General features: G+C 42.0%; 1 protein-coding gene across 1 annotated transcript; it reads left to right on the forward strand.

The window, feature by feature from the left end:
• The first annotated feature begins 13959 nt into the window (after positions 1-13959).
• On the forward strand, positions 13960-14742 carry LOC110892040 (vacuolar iron transporter homolog 1). Its single transcript, XM_022139419.2, has one exon. The coding sequence runs from the start codon at positions 14008-14010 to the stop codon at positions 14647-14649; it is 642 nt and encodes a 213-aa protein (XP_021995111.1). The 5' UTR covers positions 13960-14007; the 3' UTR covers positions 14650-14742.
• The last annotated feature ends 5807 nt before the right edge of the window (positions 14743-20549 follow it).

A 20549-nucleotide genomic window follows, 5' to 3' on the forward strand; every position in this document is an offset into this window, starting at 1 on the left:
CATTGTGTTGATGATCTTATGAGAGTGAGAGTGTAAAATTTCTCAGTTCATAGTTGTATTGTTCAGATTCTTTGTTTGGGATAATAAAATGTTGGAAATTTTATAAATAATGTTATATTATTTGTTAATATAATGATTATTTAATAATTAAGCCAAGATGAATGAGAGATTTTGTGCATTAAGTTTGTGTGTTGGAACCATAAGCATGTGGGAAATTGAGCTTGTCCCACATAGGTGGAGAGATAAATCTTTTGTGGATTTATAATTAGAATTCTCTACACGAATGTATTCTTGTATGACTATTCACACCCAGTGGTAGCCAAGAGGGTGCGAAGCACCCGACCCGCGCCCGGGACCGGGACCGGGACGAGGGCGATGGGCGCAATGTGGCGCTTTGATGGCGCACTTTGGCATCGCCGCTTGGAGCCGCCTTTACTATTTTTTAGATGCGGTTGGGTTCGTGTGGCTTGAGCAAGTGGTCTGGTGACAGTTTAGATTCCTACTGATTAAATTGAATTAAGTTCTCATTAATTTGAGACTTAATTTTTATTGAATTCTGTATTCAATATGGCTTTAATCATATTGAATTATGTATTCAATATGACTTTTCAGTTGAAATTCTAAACAACAATATATACAGCTTGGGTGTTTTGTTTACAAATACAGCAAAATAGAAATTCGTATGGTTCATAGCACACAGAGAGAATTTCCTAACTTCGAATCCCTAAGAACTCTTGTTTCAGGTATTTTTTCAGGTGCTAGGCTAATCCCGGCAGTACAATCTGCTTAGGCTGTTGTACCCTGGGAAACAGACGGGTTCACCTGGGTGGCCCGAAATCTGTTTTAAGGGAAGCGTGATCTTCACGTGCCTCAGTCACCATTGGTTTTCGTTTTATTCCTTATTTTTCCTTGTAATCTGTTCTTAGTTTAATTTAAATTTCTTGTATTGTAATTTCTTTCAGTTTACTTCTGTTCTTCTTTATGTATTGTAATCAGAATGTTTATTAATAAAATTTGTTATTTTATTTATTTTGTGAACGGTTTCCTACATAAAACACTTTTTGGTTTGGGTATTTCCTGAGTTTTGAGTGTTCGATACCGTAAATTTCACAAGAGTGTCACATGATTTTATTTGAAATTTGTATGTCATTTAAACGGCTGTTCAGTGATAATCACAGTTGATAATGACTAGGATGAGCACAATGAAATTTGCTAACAAAATATGATATGGGTAGGCGTCGTGTGAATTCCACACTCCTTGCATTCTTTAAATATACGCTCAATGCTTGTGGATTGCACACTTCCATTCGGCTTGATATCTACCAATAAAGTTATATCTCCTTTTTGGCTTTTTGATTGTTTAGCTTTTATTGTAACACCACAATCAATGAATTAATTGGCATACAGATATAATGTAAACTTTTTACTTCCAACCATGCCATTCACATGTACATATGTGTACCATAGGCCTAAACGTGGGTTTCAATTAGAAATTGGCGAAATCATATGAGTTATCAGAAGAATTATGAACGTAATTTATTAAAAGTACGTGTAGGACAAATATCATCGCACTCATACTTGATGAGTTTTCGATATGAAACAAGACTATAGTTAGGTAAGATCACTTTAATATTAACAATTTTATGTCCCACTAGAACTACAAAACAAATTATTTTCCTTTTTTTATGGAGATAGTGAAGCCCTTCGGGTGGATTCCACACTGCTTATATTATAGAAATCTTTTACGTTTTGAACTTTATTGTGGAAGGCACACTCCTTTGAATTTTATATGTTAAAGAGAACATCTCCAAACCTCATGATTACCCTTTTTTTCTTTTTTGTTGGAAAACTAATGTGGTTAGTTCGTTTTACACCCTCATAATTCATAATAGTCTAGAGATATTCAATTTAAAAAAAAAAACAATAAATTCAAAACAATCTATATGAGTATAATTTATTAGTATGTATGTATTGATAGTTATATTTTAAAATTTAAGTCAAACGTTGAACTTAAATTCTAAAAAGGTGTCAAACTACTCTGAAGCCCTTGGGGATGGGTAAGAAAGGAAATTACAATTAGTCATTAGTCAATGAGCTGTGTTTATTATTGAGTATATATAAGAGTTATTTAACTTGTTATTGTTAATTCATGTGATTTGTACAAAATAACAACCTATAATACTAAAGTCATGTGTAGTGGTGTAGTCGTTAGTTATAGGCTTTATCTTGGGCCATACTCTTCATAGTGCCTAGAACACCGCCCTCAGACTATGGGGCGTGATGTGTATAGCGGGTGATGTGTTTGGCTTCCCTCTCTCTCTCTCTCTCTCTTTCTCTCTCTCTCTCTCTCATATATATAGGGAATGAATTATCAGAAAACTAGTTTACATGAAAAAACAAAAAACCAACTAAAAAAGTCTAAAAAACATACCAGTTTTTTTTTTAATTTTTTTTAACAAAATCACTATGTTTTATGTATAAAAATAGTTTTTAAAAAAAGAAAAAGTTGTACTACACATCTGCATTAATACGAAAAATCCTAACCCCCTTCCCCACCCCCACCCATCACAAAAAAAAAAAAAAAAAAAAAAAAAAAAAAAAAAAACCTAAGCTAAGCTAAGCTAAGCTAAACCCCCCACCCCACCCTTAATTTAGTTTAATTTTAACAGGGCTTTAGGGTAACTAGGTCCAATTGCATTCTCCTTTTATCAAAATTAAAAATTCTTAATAAAAACCCTAGTTAGCAAATAAAAAACAAAAACAAAAAAAACACTCAGATGAAACCTGCAATCCCACATCACCTCTTCTCAAGCATTCTTGACATTTAAGCGATGAAGAACCTACTCCGTAATTCCAGAGAGGAATACAATTATAATATAACATATTAACAATAATCTAAAACTTACATCTCCCATTAAGTAACAGTAGGATTAGGCCAACTATGGATCGCATGGGCGTAGGATAATAGGGGCAGGAGAGGGTAGCCGACCCCGAACTTTTCGTTCAGCAGTGGGGTGTATGTAGTTTTCGTATAGAAATTTTTGGGTATATACGTTTTGACCCCCTGGTTTTATAGAAATATTTTGGTATATACGTTTTCGACCCCTGGTCGGAAATCTCAAGCTTCGCCACCGATGGATCATCGTATATCTTATTCAAGGTTGTCTTCGACACTGAGATGTGCATTTAGGGGATTGATGATCAAGTGTATTAGTTTCCATTTATTTAAGTAAAACATAGAAAATGATTGTGGAATATGCTAACTACTTGGGTTTTTTTTTGTTGTCAGTTGATGAGGCTAGCTCTACGAGTCACAAGAGTCAACACTAACCGATTTCGGGTACTTAACATGTAGCATACTAGCATAGGCTTAAATATTGTAATGTAGGCGTGTGGCAAACAACTGAGCCAGCTCACCAGCTAGAATCTGGTGTGGTGGGGAATAGGTTTTTCGTTATCAAAGGCTTAGCTCTCAGTTCTTATATGTCTCTACCACTCAAGGAAAAACTCTAAATCTACAATTTACGAAACAAAAGTTATGAATCAAAAGCTAACCAACCTTAGGTATATCTTCTTAAAGAAATGCAAACTGCTGCTTCTGACGACGGGCCAATGGGAAGACCCATTTGCCTGCTTTGGGCTATCATCATACGGGCCCAACAGGAGAAGCCCAACAAGAGTTTACCTTACCCACTAAGGTTACCGTTATGAGCGGGAAAAAAGACCAGAGAAGACAGGCAGCATTTAATGCTTGATTAACAGAGGATCTCTCGCTGGAACTGTACCTCTTCGCCGGAAACATTAAATGAGGCCATGATCTCACCGTTGGGGGCCAGACACGTGGCTGAGCCCCCCGAAGACCATCAGGACCCATTGGATTGCCTCGTAAAAATATCTCACTTGAAGGTTGAGGCTTGGTGTTTATATAAGGATGCAAGAGGAATGATCAGCAACAAGGGGCCAGGTATCTCATTTACTACCCTCACATTTACTACTCTCACATTAAATTCCGACCATTATTCCCACACATTTACTACAAGTATCGCATTTATTAGATTCACACCTTAGAGGAAACATCCCGGTGACCATACTCATCGGGGTAAGCTCCTCAACCCTTTCGGCAAGTTTACTTACTCTCACGCCGGAGCTTGGTCACGGATCCCCCCTCCGGGGTCCTCCGTGGCGAGGCTAACGGTTTGTTCTTTTGTAGTAGTTCAGGTGAAGGCTCTTGACGTCAACGAAGATCCATCTAACGTCAGCCGGGATTTGGGTATTCGACATTGGCGCCATCCGTGGGACATCAGCCTGTCAGGTGTTCCCATATTAAACTCCGACGTTAAGAGTAGCTTATCTCACCAACAGCAACATGACAACCCCACCCAACTCACGTATTACCCAGATAACACAGAATGATCTGGATAGGGTTACTATAGAAGACATAACCCATGAAGAAGGAAACGAGAACCAGGCGGAAAACCCAGAAAGAATGGAGCATATCACTCCGGATTTTGTGGCCATCCACAGAGAAAAGTTAACAAAGTGTCTTGAAGATTTAAAGAGGCAGGAAAAGCTTGACAGCCTCAGGGCTAGAATCCTGGGCTCCCCGGACAGATGTTGATATGGTTAGAAGGAGGAATGAGTTCGATACCACCCGGAGCGTAAAGGCCAGAATCCTGGGCTCCCCGGACTGCATGAAAGCTCCCATCCTCATGCCGCACCTGGAAGAAAATGAAGTGCAACGACTACCCCTGAACATCTCAGCCGTAATAGCCGGCCACAAGGTATCTCGAATACATGTGGATGGAGGGTCCGGTGTCGAAGTAATATACGAGCATTGTTTCCTTAGATTCGACAGAGATGTAAGAGATCGGCTTGAAGAAGACTCCATCCCTTTAGTGGGATTCAACAACAGTGTATCACACCCCTTGGGAAAAATCAGACTCCCATTCACAGTTGGGGTAGGGGATCGGGTCCGAACGATAGACCTGACCTTCACAGTGGTCCGGGCACCCTCGAAATACAACACTATCTTAGGAAGACCTGGAATTGGGGACTTACGAGCACAGGCATCCACCCCTCACGGAGCATTAGTGTTTCAAACACCGAAGGGTTTAGCCTGGGTTAAATCCGCTTATGAGGTAGTCTCTTCAGTATCCAAAGAGGAAGCACCTGAGAAGCCCTAGAAAGCAGGAGTAGAGGAGTGGGTCCTTTGCGACAGATTCCCAGAACAAACAATTAAAGTGGGAAGTCACTTAAGTGACAAATGCAAGAGTGCCCTGAAGGAGCTGCTTCTCCACAACATCGACGTGTTTGCATTTCAACATGGAGACATGACGGGTGTCCCCAGAAGCTTAACTGAACACCGGCTCAACACTTACACATGGGCGAAGCTGGTAAGACAGAAAAAGCGAAGCATGGGACCCAACAAAAGAAGACCTGCTTGTGAAGAAACTAGAAAACTGCTCAGGGCAAGAATAGTCAGAGAAGTAAAGTATCCGTCCTGGATCGCCAATCCGGTCATGGTTCAAAAGAAAGACGGGGGATGGAGGATGTGCATTGACTTCCAAGATCTGAACAAAGCGTGTCCTAAGGACTGTTATCCCCTCCCAGAAATAGACGTCCAGGTAGACTCTTTGTCTCAGTACCCCCTGAAGTTCTTCCTGGATGCCTACAAGGGATATCATCAAATCCAGATGTCAATGGAGGACAAAGAAAAAACTGCCTTCATCACAGACGAAGGGACATTCTGCTATACCAAGATGCCCTTCGGTCTTAAAAATGTTGGGGCCACATATCAGAGGTTCATGAACGCTCTGTTCAGGGAACAACGGGGTAGGAACCTAGAAGTGTACGTCGATGACATTGTTATCAAAAGCTTGACGGAGATGGCCATAATAGACGATATAGCCAAGACTCTCAACACTATGCAAGATGTGAACATGAAGTTAAACCCTGGGAAGTGCTGTTTTGGAGTAGAGGAGGGGAGTTTCCTAGGAGTAGTAGTCACTAAAGGAGGAATCAAAGCAAACCCGGAGAAAACCCAAGCTGTGGCTGAGATACGATCTCCCAGGTCCCTGAAGGACATTCAACAACTAAACTGGAGATTAATAGCATTGAACCGTTTCTTATCAAAGGTAGCCGACAGGACCCTCCCCTTCATGAAAGTGTTGAAGGACTGCCTCTAAACAAACAAGTTCAAGTGGACCCCAGAAGCTGAGGCTGCCTTCCAAGAAATGAAAACTTACATCTGCAAGCTCCCAACATTGGCCACCCCCGTGCCTGGGGAACCCCTACTCCTATACCTGTCAGCCTCGAAAACGACCATAAGTGCAGTTATGATGGTAGAACAGGAAGGGAAGCAAATCCCCATTTATTTCATCAGCAGAACACTTAAAGGTCCCGAGGAACGTTACATGCCCCTGGAGAAGCTGGCATTAGCCCTTATTTTCGCATCCCGGAGACTCAGGAGGTACTTACAAGGACACAAGATTGTCCTGATGACTGATCAACCTCTCCAAAAGGTACTCAGGAGGCCGGAGCTGTCAGGGCGGTTGGCTAAATGGGCAGTGGAGCTGGGAGAACCCTCTTTGGAGTTCAAGCCCCAGACAGCCATGAAGGGGCAGATACTGGCCGACTTTTTAGCAGAAGTCCCTGAGGAGGAAAAGAGGGAACTATTAAAATGGGAAGCCTTGGAGAAAGAAGAAAGAGAAAAAGAAGATGGAGCAGTGTGGAAATTGCTCACCGACGGAGCCTCTAGTGAAGAAGGGAGGGGGCAGGTATCACACTGATAAGCCCCGAAGGGATTGAGCTGACATATGCCATAAGACTGGATTTTGAAAACACCAACAACACTGCCGAGTATGAAGCCCTCTTAGCGGGAATGAGGCTGGCACAAAAGATGAAAGCAGGGCATGTGGAAGCCAGCACCGATTCACAACTGGTGGTTAAACAATACCAAGGAGAGTATGAGGCTAAAGACAACACCATGGCTCAGTACGTGGCAAAAGTAAAAGAAACGGCTAAGGCATTCAAAACTTTCAAACTAGAGTACATCCCCCGAGGAAGAAACAGAAAATCTGATGCCCTCAGTAAGCTGGCCTCGGTGTCATTCGACCACCTCGCAAGAGAAGTTAAAGTGGAGGTCCTGACATCTCCTTCCCTTAACACGAAGGAGGTAGCTGCAATTGAGAGTACCCAGGAAACATGGATGACGCCGATTATCAAGTTCCTCAGAGATGGAATCTTACCCGAGGGGGAATGGGCAGCCAGAAAGGTAAGGGTTAAAGCCCTGCAATATGAACTGATTGATGGGGAGTTGTATCGAAGATCATACATGGGCCCATCCCTGAAATGTGGTGATATGGAAGAAGCTGAGTATGTGATTAGGGAGATGCACAAAGGGATTTGCGGAATGCATTCGGGCCCAAGGACGATAATAACAAAGGCAATGAATGCAGGGTTCTACTGGCCACGAATGTATGAAACAGCATCCGAGGAAATCAAGAAGTGTGATAACTGCCAGGTGCATGCACCAATGACCCACCGACACAAACACCCCATGATACCGGTTTCAACATCCTGGCCATTCCAAAAATGGGCTGTCGACATAATTGGGCCATTCCCGGAGGGCCCAGGAGGGGTCAAGTATGTGGTGGTGGCCATCGATTATTTCACCAAGTGGATCGAAGCGAAGCCCTTGGAAAAAATCACGGGGGAACAGATGAGGCGGTTCGTATTAGACAACATCATCTGCAGGTATGGGGTCCCAAAAGAGCTGGTGAGCGACAATGGCGTCCAATTTACTGGAAGACCTTTCAAGCCATGGTGCGAGCAAATGCACATTCATCAGGTGTTCACATCTGTCACCCACGCCCAAAGTAACGGATTGGTAGAAAGAGCTAACCAAAGCGTCATCAAAGGAATGAAGGGAAGACTCGGAAGAAAACAAAAAGGATGGTTGGAAGAGCTTCCGTTCGTATTATGGGCATACAGGACCACCCCTAAAGGTTGCAATGGGGAGAGTCCTTTCAGCCTAACCTACGGAACAGAAGCTGTCATCCCGGCTGAGATAGGATCCCCAACCGCCCGAATGAGGCTCCGGGAGGAGGAAAATGAGCAAGATCTCAGAGTGAACTTGAATCTCTTGGAAGAAAGAAGAGAAATAGCAGCAGTCAGGGAGGCCAGATACAAGAAGCAGCTGGAAAGTTATTACAATGCCAGGATGAAAAAGTTCAACCTTGTCCCCGGGGACCTAGTCCTAAGGGCAAATGAAGCCAGCCTGCAGAAGAGCACTGGAAAGCTAGGTCCCAACTGGGGGGGACCCTACCGAGTCATATGGGCAAACGGCAAAGGGAGTTGCAAATTGGAAACACTCGAAGGCAAGGAGATCCCCAGGACCTGGAATCTCATGCAGCTTAGGAAATATTACATGTGAGGGGTCTGCCCCCAAAGAAAAGGGCCAAGGGCCACTTTTGTAGCATTTAACTATTAATCTGGGGTTTCCCCAAAGACAGATCTTTTGTAACAGTTTATGCTGGGAAGTATGAATCCCCAAGAAGTGAATGAAAAACGGACAGTCAACATGTCCTCTTTTGAAAATAATGGGCATTACACCTAGGCAGACGTGCCCAGGGACACCATTGAACCTAACTAACAGGCAAACACACGTGTATAGGGCATCCCAAACATGCCAAAAGCCCGGCCGTGGGGCTAATAAGGGTCTAGCTAACCCCAAAGAAAACGGACAAAAAAGCAGATAATGAACATAATCTTACATTATAAACTTGTCCAATGATTGGCCTCGAACAGACAAACCATGTTTATTAAACAAACCACAAACACAATATATCTTTGTAAAACCAAGCTACAAATAGAAATCGTGTTTCATTCATTTACAGAACAAATGTATAAAGAAAAGCCTCAATAAATCTGGCCAAAATACAGAACAACAAAACACAACAAGTTCAGCCAAAAGAACTAAAGCTCAGCTCCTGGAAAAATAGCCCAAAGGTCCTCAGGAAAGGCACCGTCTTGATCCCAAGCAAAAGCACCTGCAAAGCAACAAACACGGCAAATAACATGCAAATAACAGGGCAACAACACAAAAAGCATAAACTACATCATTAGCAACCAAAAGGGGGGGGGGGCACACAAAGGCCCCCGAAACACCAAAAGTTTAAAAGTATCCTAGGACGAGTAGTTAAGTTACAACCATATCGAAAAGAAGTAAATGTTCAGAAATTACTGGGATACACCCCCAGACAAAGAGGGCGGAGAGGAAGGACCAGCAGAGGAAAACAGGGCTTTCAACTCATCAATCGATATTAAGGGATGCTCCAGGATCTTCTTCAGGATGGTGGGGGCCTTACGTCCGAACTCCTCATCTAACTTGGACAATTTCTTCTTGGCTTTGGAGTTGTACAGCGGAGTCTCTTTCCTGCCCAGACCCTGAGCTGAGTAAGCATAACCATCCTTCAGACCGGCCTGATAGCCGACATCCCGGTAAGCCCTGTAGATCTCCTCCAAGCCCCTCTTAAAATCCTCCGATTGGGCAATAGCAGTCAGAAAATCTCCAAACCCTCAGTAATTAGCCAATGCTTTTCCTTCGCCAACCGCTGATTGTCATCGGAAGTCACCCCATAGTCCGCGTACATGGTATTAAGTTGTTCCTGGGAAACAGAGCCAACTTCCTTCAAATACTTCAATTCAGCAGCCAACTCTTCCTTCTCCCCCGTCAACACCGCCATCTCCTGCTCCCAAGCTCGCTCTTTCTTTTCAAGCATGGCTCCAGCCCCCTGAACAAAAAAGACCAGTGTATAAAAAAAGGGGGGAGAAGGAAGGACTATATACCTTCTCCTCCTGCAGCTTCCTTTCAGCTTCAACCACCTGACACCTAAGTCCAGCAGCAACAGACTGGGAAGCCTTAAGCTCAGCCTTAAGCCCTTCATTTGCCCTCCTCAAATCATCAATCCTCTGCAACATACCAGCCCCCCTAAAAAAGCTCTCACATAGGGACATGCTGTACTTATCCTCGAAAAGATCATCCCTCAAAGCAGAATTCACAAACTTATGGGAAGGAGGAACAGCATGACTCAAGAAGTCTCTAGCAGACTCAGGAGTCCCTATCACCGAGGAACTGGTCACCTTCCATTTGGGGACATAAGTAAGTGGGATAGCATCAGCAAACAGAGGAGCGAGAGGGGATTGATGAGTAGGACCCTCAAGGAGAGTGGGTTTGCTAGTCCCAGTAGCATGAGAGGGCGAAAGCTCAAAAGCTGAGGAAAAACGGGCTATGCCCACCTCAGAGGCCTTATCCCGAACACGGGAAGAAGAGGGACCAGTAGGAATCTCTATGGGCTCCCGAGAACTCCCCTGCGAAATAAGAAAAAGGATATCAGAGACAAGGCAAGAACAGGAAAAATGGAACGAATGGAAGACAAGACTCACCAGCAAAGGAGAACTCACTAGGCTCGAAGACCTCAGATGTTTAGATAGAGAACCTTTGATACCAACGGGGGGAAGATCAGAGACAGCTTTCGATGAAGGAGGGGGTTTTTTACCACTGGCACTCCGAAGTCTTTGACGGATATTGCGGGGAGCAGGGGCTGGCTGAGGACTGGCAGATCTTCTCTTACGAACTAACTGAATTTCCACATCTTCATCATCACTTTGGCCAGAATGATGAACAGGAGGAAAGTTAGGGGAACTTTCCTCCTCATCAGAAGGGTTCTCCTCATCACCACCCACGGCAGTGGAACCCCCAGCCTGGGCGGATCCCCTAGTAACCTGCACCTCCGCATTTAATCCGGGATCGATCTCGTTGTCAACCACAAACTTGACATCTTTGGAATCACCCTGAAGTAGTCTCCACAAAGTTATCTCCGCACGAAGAAGAAACACTAAAGATGACTGCACAATCTTTAAAACATGAAAAAGGGCAACCATAAGTAACAAATCAAGAGTAAAGAAATACCCTTTTTGCCAAAAAAGGCCCTGGGGTGGACCGGATAGGAGGGGCTCAATCCTCCCATGGCAAGCATCCCCTCGGAAAAAGTGAACGCCCTCGTTGGATTCTCGCACATCCGCTTCCACTGAACGGTTTCGGTGGCAGACAGGGTAGGAACAACATCTTTAATCACAGCATCAAGATCCTTTGGCAATGAGGACTCCAGCAGCATAGCAGCAGAGACAAAGATGAATCTGCTTTTCCAATCCTTCGGATAAGTAGAGGTGGGCATGAAACTGTAACAAAGCTTCGAGACATTGTTCTGCCGTTTTGCAAAGGTAAACCAATCCCCATCAGAAACTAGCTTATAAAACATGCAGAACAGAGGAATAAAAGGCTCCCCTGAAATGGCTGCACAGGATAACTCGAAATGGACCACCTTCATAAACCCTAAAGGGTGAATCTGAGAAAAGTGAACACCAAAATGACGAAGTAAAGCAACTTTGAAAGGGGAAAGAGGGTACCGAACCCCATAGGAGGAAAAAGCTAATGTGTAAATGGGGATTCTGTCTGGTGTGCACTCCGTCGGTTCATTAGGACCCGATAAGGAAGGAGAAAACTGTTCAGGGATCTTATACGTTTCCACAAAGGACTTCAAATCCTTTGCCATCAGAACTGATCTTATCGATGAACGGCCGGAGCGACTCATGATCGGAGAAGGAACGATGATTAAGGGGAATTGTTACGAAGAAGAAAAGGAATCGAAAAATTTGAATAGGAAATCTGAAAGGGGTATAGGGTATTTAAAGAGGGATAACTGACATGCAGGTAACTGTCACGTCATTAGTCTCTTCAAAATTCAAAAAAAGGGGCACGTGTTGCTAAGGGGTTAACTCCCGCTATAGGTATCCGGCGGTATGATGGCTAGTAGGGACGGTTAACTATAACTGACCAGGAGTTGGGACCACATGATGGAAAAAGCTCTCTTCAAACAGTTGTGATTCAGCCCCGGATCATGAGCCTCGGGTCTCAAAATCAGGGGCTAAAGATGACTTGACGACGTGCCAATGGGAAGCCCCATTTGCCCGCTTTGGGCTATCATCATACGGGCCCAACAGAAGAAGCCCAACAAGAGTTTACCTTGCCCACTAAGGTTACCGTTATGAGCGGGAAAAAGGACCAGAGAAGACAGGCAGCATTTAATGCTTGATTAACAGAGGATCTCTCGCTAGAACTGTACCTCTTCGCCGGAAACATTAAATGAGGCAATGATCTCACTGTTGGGGGCCAGACACGTGGCTGAGCCCCCCGAAGACCATCAGGACCCATTGGATTGCCTCGTAAAAATATCTCACGTGAAGGTTGAGGCTTGGTGGTTATATAAGGATGCAAGAGGAATGATCAGCAACAAGGGGCCAGGTATCTCATTTACTACCCTCACATTTACTACTCTCACATTAAATTCCGACCATTATTCCCACACATTTACTACAAGTATCGCATTTATTAGATTCACACCTTAGAGGAAACATCCCGGTGACCATACTCATCGGGGTAAGCTCCTCAACCCTTCCGGCAAGTTTACTTACTCTCACGCCGGAGCTTGGTCACGGATCCCCCCTCTGAGGTCCTCCGTGGCGAGGCTAACGGTTTGTTCTTTTGTAGTAGTTCAGGTGAAGGCTCTTGACGTCAACGAAGATCCATCTAACATCAGCCGGGATTTGGGTATTCGACAGCTTCTTAACGGATAAATAAGTTTTATCATAAGGAAAGCTGTTTTTTTTCCTATAGAAGTCGGCTTTGAATGGATTCATAGATATATCTGTTAATGATGATGAGACACTTCAACTTATACTGAGTTTATGGGGAACGTGGGATGATTTGGATAAAACAAGCATCTTCAATTAAAAATATGCAAATTCCCATACGGTCGATTTGGATAAAAACAACCATCCTCAACTAAAAACATACAAATTCCCATATCTGTCGATTGGACAAAACAACCATCTTCAATAAAAAAAAATACATAATTACCCTTGAGCTCTGTTAAAATTAAATTGAGTTAAGTGTTAGTACCCTAGTTTATTCCAAACTAAAAGGTTAATACCTTAGAATCTTACTTTAAAGTTTAAACTATTAGTTCCATAGGTTGCTACTTTCTACAAACCACAAGAACTAACAGCATAAGGGGAATGGGGGTGGTATCACTTGCAAATATTCTATCACTCACAAACATCCAATCAAGTTCCGCCATGTCATCAACAACCATTTTTCCATCACTCACATCCTTTTTTAGTGGCAATGGTCATCACTCACAACACCCAACAATAAACCCTCACACCCTCTCACATCCATTTATCACTCACACCCCTATCACTCGTTGATTTTATCACGAACTCATGGCTATCACTCGTGAATATTGTTGATGGCGGTGGAAGTTTTATTTGTTCCACGCGTGAAACATCTCTATCACGGGGAAAATATTCCCCACCCCCAGTCTCCTAATTAACACTATCTATAATTAGTATGTATTGAAAGCTATATTTTAAAATTTTAGTTAAACCCACAGAAATTTTATTCAGAACTTATATTCTAAAAGAAGTGTGAAATATAACTATGTAGCTCTTAGGGATGGAAAAGAAAGCAGAGTTAACCAAGGAGGTGAATTTGTTATCACAAAGATGCTTTTTAAATATTACATGAATGATATAATATTTTATTAGGATTTGACATATCGGCGTAAATTTACACAGACGAACATCTGTTACATAACCAATAATTGGACATGTTCTTAAAACTTCACCGATTTCACTGATATGGTTTTACATGTTCTTTTCAGGTGCAAGTTCCACTATCAAAGGCGTGTGCCCTGAATATTATCTTATTTGCATCAACCAAAATTTTGTGATTAGTGATTAATTGCCCTTTTAACTGTCGCTTGTAGTTCCTCTCTATAAATATCCTCTAGGGAGAACACTTATCTTCACAGGCCACTTTAAATTCGTTCTCTTAATTCCCAATTCTTTCTTTGTACTTAACACTAATTCTCCTCTTTAACCTTCATGGCAACTATTCAAAATGCTTTATCTATTTCAATTTCTGAAAACCAATCTGGTTCAAAACAGCACCAAATGTCTCCGGAGGAGGACTTTGATTTCTCGCAAAGGGGACAATGGCTCCGCGCAGCTGTGTTGGGAGCCAATGATGGCTTAGTTTCAGTTGCTTCTTTAATGATGGGTATTGGAGCTGTGAAAGAAGACGCCAAAGCCATGATTCTTTCAGGCTTTGCGGGTCTAGTTGCGGGTGCATGCAGTATGGCTATAGGAGAATTTGTTTCAGTGTACACTCAACTAGACATAGAAGTAGCCCAAATGAAGAGAGAGAATAGAATGACAGAAAACAAGGAAGACAAAGAGAGAGAGCAGCTGCCCAATCCTATGCAAGCAGCTCTCGCATCGGCTCTAGCATTTTCCATAGGCGCGATTGTTCCTTTACTTGCTGCTTCCTTCATAGGAGACCATAAGGTGAGGATGGGAGTGGTGGTAGCAGCAGTGAGTTTGGCGTTGGTGATTTTCGGATGGATTGGGTCTGTACTTGGAGGTACCCCTGTTGTGAAGTCTTCTATCAGGGTTCTGTTGGGAGGGTTGATGGCAATGGCCATAACTTTTGGACTAACCAAGCTGATTGGAACTAGTGGACTTTAACTTGTCATTTTACTCTACTGGATTATGAAATAAAATGCATGTCTTTCTCTTTTTGTATTATGTCCGAAGTGTACCACAAGAAATTATGTAATATATGACCTTTTTTAACTTGTAATAGGATCATTGTTCATAATAGTGATGTAAGCTTTTGAATCTAGAGTTGTTTCCACTTCCCACTATCTTCACACACCTGTTTGGTGCGCAATGAACCAGCTTGAATCCATAAACATGGCACACATATGTAATGTTAACATGCCTTGATTCTTGCACCCGCCAACATGAATCATAACTTGCCTTTCATGTCCTATGGGCAACCTTGCTTCTTCTAAGATCACTACTAAACAAATGAGTATCAACGATGGCGAATTACCAACAGTTCCGTCAGTAATTATCGATGAAACGCCCAGAACAAAAGTTAAAACGTTTATGAAAATAGCTTTGTAAAAATTCCGTTAGTTTGGTGGGAGACCATTACCGACGACCATCCCATGGTAGTCCGTCGGTTAAGTGAAATTAGATTTCGTTTAAGATTCCCACTTATATTTTCAGGTGATTATTGGTGTGGGGCCAGGTGTCCGTCTATATACTGTCAGTAATCGTTGTTTGGATTTCTGATAAGGATCCCACCTAGGTTTTAAGCGGTTGCCCGGGTGGTCTATTACGACGATCAGTCCATCAAGAATTCTTTGGTGCTTTCAACTATTAATACCAAGCTAGCTAGTTGTCCTCAGTTGCAACCCAAGATCACTCAAATACAAACTAACTCTCCCTTTAATTGCAAAACAAGATCAATTAAACTAGAAGTACCGGACAATGTTTGTCCATTTCCGTTATTGTTTTTGTCTGCCATCCAAACATCCTTGAAAATATCTCTAGTGTTTCATGAACATGTTGGAATTGGTGATCTTAGGGTGGAGGGATTAGTAATCGGTGAGTGGGTGATTGAGTGGGAGTCACCGATCGGTGACCACCCCCACTTGTTTGAGTCACCGAAATTTTGAATGTTTTCGGTGTATATTCACCGATGCGGGAAGAGGAGGGAGGGGGGTTTAATGGTGGGTCTCAACCCCTTTCAACCAATCACAATTTTTTTCTTTTTTAACCTACTCAAACACCCTAGAGTGATTAACCATACCCCTTGATTGAGTGCAAAATGGGGAGTGGAATGGGGAGTTGACATGGCATAATGTTATTGGGTAGGATTTCACTCAATCACCCTAGAGTGATTAACCATACCCTCCACCCTTAGAATTAAACCACAGCAAACTTGGGACTGGATTCTTCTTGTTTATCAGAGCTTACACAGTTAATGCATGGCAATTCTCCTATGTTAACAAGATATGACGTAGATCCAATTTAGATTAATACCAAAGGGGGCCGTCGTTGTGTCAGTCAATAAACAAAGCTCTACACGATGTTCTTGAAACCTCATTTCCGTATGCGATTTACTTGTTAATGCATGGTAAATCACCTTGCAAAATGAAGATGAATGTTTCAAGTGATATTTGGGGTACCTCCCATTTACAAAACCCTACGCACTTGTGAATGCATTTGCAATAAGATACGATGAGGCTTGTTGGTGGCCAATTTGGAGCAAACATTTGACAAATCTCCCGAAACACCCAACATTAATAGTGGTCTTGAAAATCTAATGTTGTTTATTGGTAAAATTTGTCATATATGCGAATGTCATAACCTAATATAAGTTTGTGTAATTTGCCATTGAACATGTAATGTAATTGATTTGTAATGTTTCAAAAATTTTAGATATGTTTTTGCTTCATGCATGACAACTATATCATCACAATTGGTTGGCCAAGTTGAGTTTCAATGATGATACACTGGCATTATGTAGGTCCCTCTCGGAGGATGACGAACCTAAACCTTGTTATACAAACCCACTAGCGAGTGCGGAATCCAAGCTAGTAAGCAAACCGGGATGAAGCAAGTAGAAAGACAAACACACAAGGGTTCACCGATTAACACCACTGTATTAATACGTATGAAGGTTTCGGTTACAAGCACAATGTTTACAAATCTAACTTGCAAACTCTCACTATGTGTGTGTGTGTTTCGGACAGAATGCTCTCAACTCTCTATGTGTGCATCTCTATCTTCTAACATACACTGCATGGGTATATATATACCCAGCCCAGCATGTCTGACCGAAGGATCCGATAGATGTCACGAAGGATCATCTATCGATCACAAAGCCATCGAAAGATCTTCAAATACTTCGAAGGATTGCATATCCTTCGAAGTCCAACAATAACTTTCGTAGCATATCTTTCGATGAGATCGAAGGATCTACATTATCCTTCGATCACTCATCCTTCGAGACAGACAAGTTACAACCAATATCTGATTGTTTGGCCAAGTCAAACCAGGAGGACGGTTGACTTGGTCAACTTACAGGACTGACACGGACATCGTTTACATCGTGACCGAATACAGACAAAGTACAGACACAAGTGCACCAACAAACTCCCCCTTGGCTGTAGCTTTGTCTCGATCTTCGATGTTTGCAGATTTGTCTTGATCTTGATCATCTTTGATCTTCATGTCTTCAAGACTCTAATGTCCTTACAAGTCTTCAATGTCGGAGGATCTTCAAAGTCTTCACGTCTTGAAAGCAGAGAGTGTATCAACAAACTACCCGTATCATGTAGGAAGTGTGTTGACAAACTCCCCCTTAACATAAGCTACCCCTTGAGTTATGCTCGTGAATGACTTGATCTTTATGAAGTGAGATCCTTGTGGTGTTGATGATGGCCAGCGGCAACTTGAACATTATCATCACTTGAGTGCCTTCACGTCGTGACTTCATTCCAAAGCTTGTCATCGACCATGTTCTCCTTGCCTTTAGAATCTGCACATGCAAGAAATCTAAACGCGTAATGAGAACAACTGCTTGGAATAGTTAGCATAAACAAATGACACACGAATGACCATGTCACTATCAAACACCGTCCGACAGTTTGAAAGTTTAATAAATTTGTCAATTTTAGTCTTTAACTTTCAAAACATACAAATTTCGACCGTTTATGAAGATTTAGTCAATTCGGTTTTCGTTCAGGTTTCAGGTAACGAAGACTTGAGCTCCAACATCGTACGATCGAAAATAGAGTAGAAATAAAATCTTTTTGGCTTTTATAAAGTTTATATTAAAACTCACCTAAAATCTTTTTGGTATTTTTGAATAAATTAAAAGGCAACAATTTTAATATCCTTTGAGTGTTATCAAACGACATCACCGCTAATGTCGTACTGATATGCATCAAACGACGAAACTGTTTAAAATAATAAAAGTAAAGCAGTAAATAAATATATACAGACATTCTTTTTGCGAGTTTCGAGGGTAAGAGAATCATATCAGTGTACGGTCATGCCAAAACACTCTTGTTGTTCAGTTAGTTAACATTAAGAAAAGCATCCTATAACAATTATCGGTATTGTTGTCCACTTAAGCTCAACTTATCAGATGTAATCATGGCGAGGGGATACGTTGAGGTATGATTTATACTTACCGACCGGTGTTCATCCACATCACGACACATTCCCGTATCAAGGTATGCACGAGAGTTCATCTTACCGGTGAGTATACCGATTATCATCTGTTTGACCGTATAAAATGTGAGATACTCACTTATTTTGATTTGAAAACAAGCCCTATGTGATATTATCACTTATTGATGAGGAACTTGATTTTCATATGCATGAGGGCACAGGAGCAAGTCCGTGAACAGGTCAGTACTTCCGTACAGCAGAGAGACGAACTTGACTCCCGGATAAATGTGATATTTTATCACTTATTTGTTTGGATATGTGATTGTTTATCACTTATTGAGGTCGAATGCAATATGTAGTATATAATATGTACACGTATGTATAGTATCATGGAAGATCTAGACTTGCGTCCCCGTTATTTTTCGGTAAAAGATACAACCATGATACCCAGATGATAAGCAGCATAAAGACCGAATATCTCAGAACCTCGGCAATCTATCAAACGAAATTTCGGTACTAAGACCATATGCCAATGAATGGTTCCCACCTGGTCTTCAGTCGATTAAGATTTATATCACCATGCACACTTTAAAATGATTGTGAGCCTACCAATACATCTTATATAGAGCTGCTTATCGTTTTTCATTTAAGGTTTAAAGAGGTTTGAATAGACCACTGATGTACTATCATTTTCTCTTTTGCTCTCCAGGATACTCATTTTTGTTTTTCTATTGTTTTTGTGTTTTTGAAATTTTTCGATGTTTTTGGATTTTCCGATTTTTGGATTTACTCCCCCTAAAATCAATAAACTAAGACAAATTTAAAACACAAAGGTATTTACAAAAATGATTTTCCGATGTTGGTTTACTCTTGCTTGACCTTAATGTCGTTTACCAATAATAAGAAGTCAAATCTAGATTTGTCAAATGCTTTGGTAAATAAGTCGGCACGTTGGTCATCGGTGTGGACCTTAACAACATCGATTAGCCTTTTCTCAAAGCAATCACATATGAAGTGATATTTGATTTCGATGTGTTTGGTCTTTGAATGCTGCACAGGATTTCTAGTGATCTGTAAAGCAGCAGAATTATCAACGTAAATAGGAGTAGTTAGGAATTCAAAACCGTAGTCCCGCAATTGTTGTTGGATCCAAAGAACTTGAGAGCAACAACTTGAGGCAGCAATGTATTCAGCTTCGCATGTTGAAGTAGCAACGCACGTCTGCTTCTTGCACTGCCATGTGACTAGGCGATTTCCTAAAAACTGACATCCAGCCGTTGTGGATTTGCCGTCGATTTTACATCCGCCATGATCAGAATCACTGAATGCGACTAAGTCAAAGTTATTATCCCTAGGGTACCATAGACCGGTGTCAGGGTAACCCTTCAAATAACGAAAAATCCTTTTTACAGCTGCAAGATGTGAGGCCTTCGGGTTGACTTGATATCTGGCAAGCAGGCACGTTGGATACATTATGTCTGGTCTTGATGCTGTGAGGTACATAAGAGATCCGATCATTGCGCGGTAGTATGAAGGACTAACAGCTTCACCCTTCAAGTCTGGAGTAATTCCGTGATTAGTTGGCAATGGGGTACCAATGGGCGTTGCATCGGACATCTGGAACCGGCTCAAGATGTCACCAACATATTTAGTCTGATGGATGAAAATCCCAGACTCAGTTTGTTGCACTTGTAGGCCCAAGAAGAAGGTCATTTCCCCCATAGCACTCATCTCGAACATATCCTGCATAATGCGCTCGAAATTCCTACACAAAGCATCATTAGTAGAACCAAAAATAATATCATCAACGTATACCTGAACCAGAAGAAGATCTCCATCTTGTTCTTTGATGAAGAGAGTACAATCGATAAGACCTCTTCGAAAACCGTTCTCCAGCAGATATGTAGATAAGGTTGCATACCAAGCTCGTGGCGCTTGATGAAGACCATAGAGAGCTTTGTTGAGCAACCAAACCCGATCGGGATGGACAGGATCTTCAAAACCTGGAGGCTGTTCGACGTATACCTCTTCTTCAACCACACCATGTAGAAATGCACTTTTGACGTCCATCTGATAAACCTTGAATCCTTTGAAAGACGCATAGGCTAGAAAGATTCGAATTGCTTCGAGACGTGCAACAGGTGCATACACTTCGTTGTAGTCGATCCCTTCAATCTGACGAAAACCTTGAATGACTAAACGAGCTTTGTTCCGAATAACCACTCCACGGTCGTCTTTCTTGCATTTGAAGACCCATCGAGTGCCAATTTTCTTGTAATTCTCAGGTCTTTCAACAAGCTTCCAAACACCAAGCTTTTGAAATTGCTGCAATTCTTCCTGCATGGCTTCAACCCAAGCACTGTCTTTCAATGCTTCTTTCCACGATTTTGGTT

The sequence above is a fragment of the Helianthus annuus genome, chromosome 11, assembly GCF_002127325.2.
Source record: "Helianthus annuus cultivar XRQ/B chromosome 11, HanXRQr2.0-SUNRISE, whole genome shotgun sequence".
Classification (NCBI taxonomy): domain Eukaryota; kingdom Viridiplantae; phylum Streptophyta; class Magnoliopsida; order Asterales; family Asteraceae; genus Helianthus; species Helianthus annuus.

Bases quoted from the DNA above. Each gene is read 5' to 3' on its own strand.
- LOC110892040 (XM_022139419.2), top strand. From the start codon at position 14,008: ATGGCAACTATTCAAAATGCTTTATCTATTTCAATTTCTGAAAACCAA.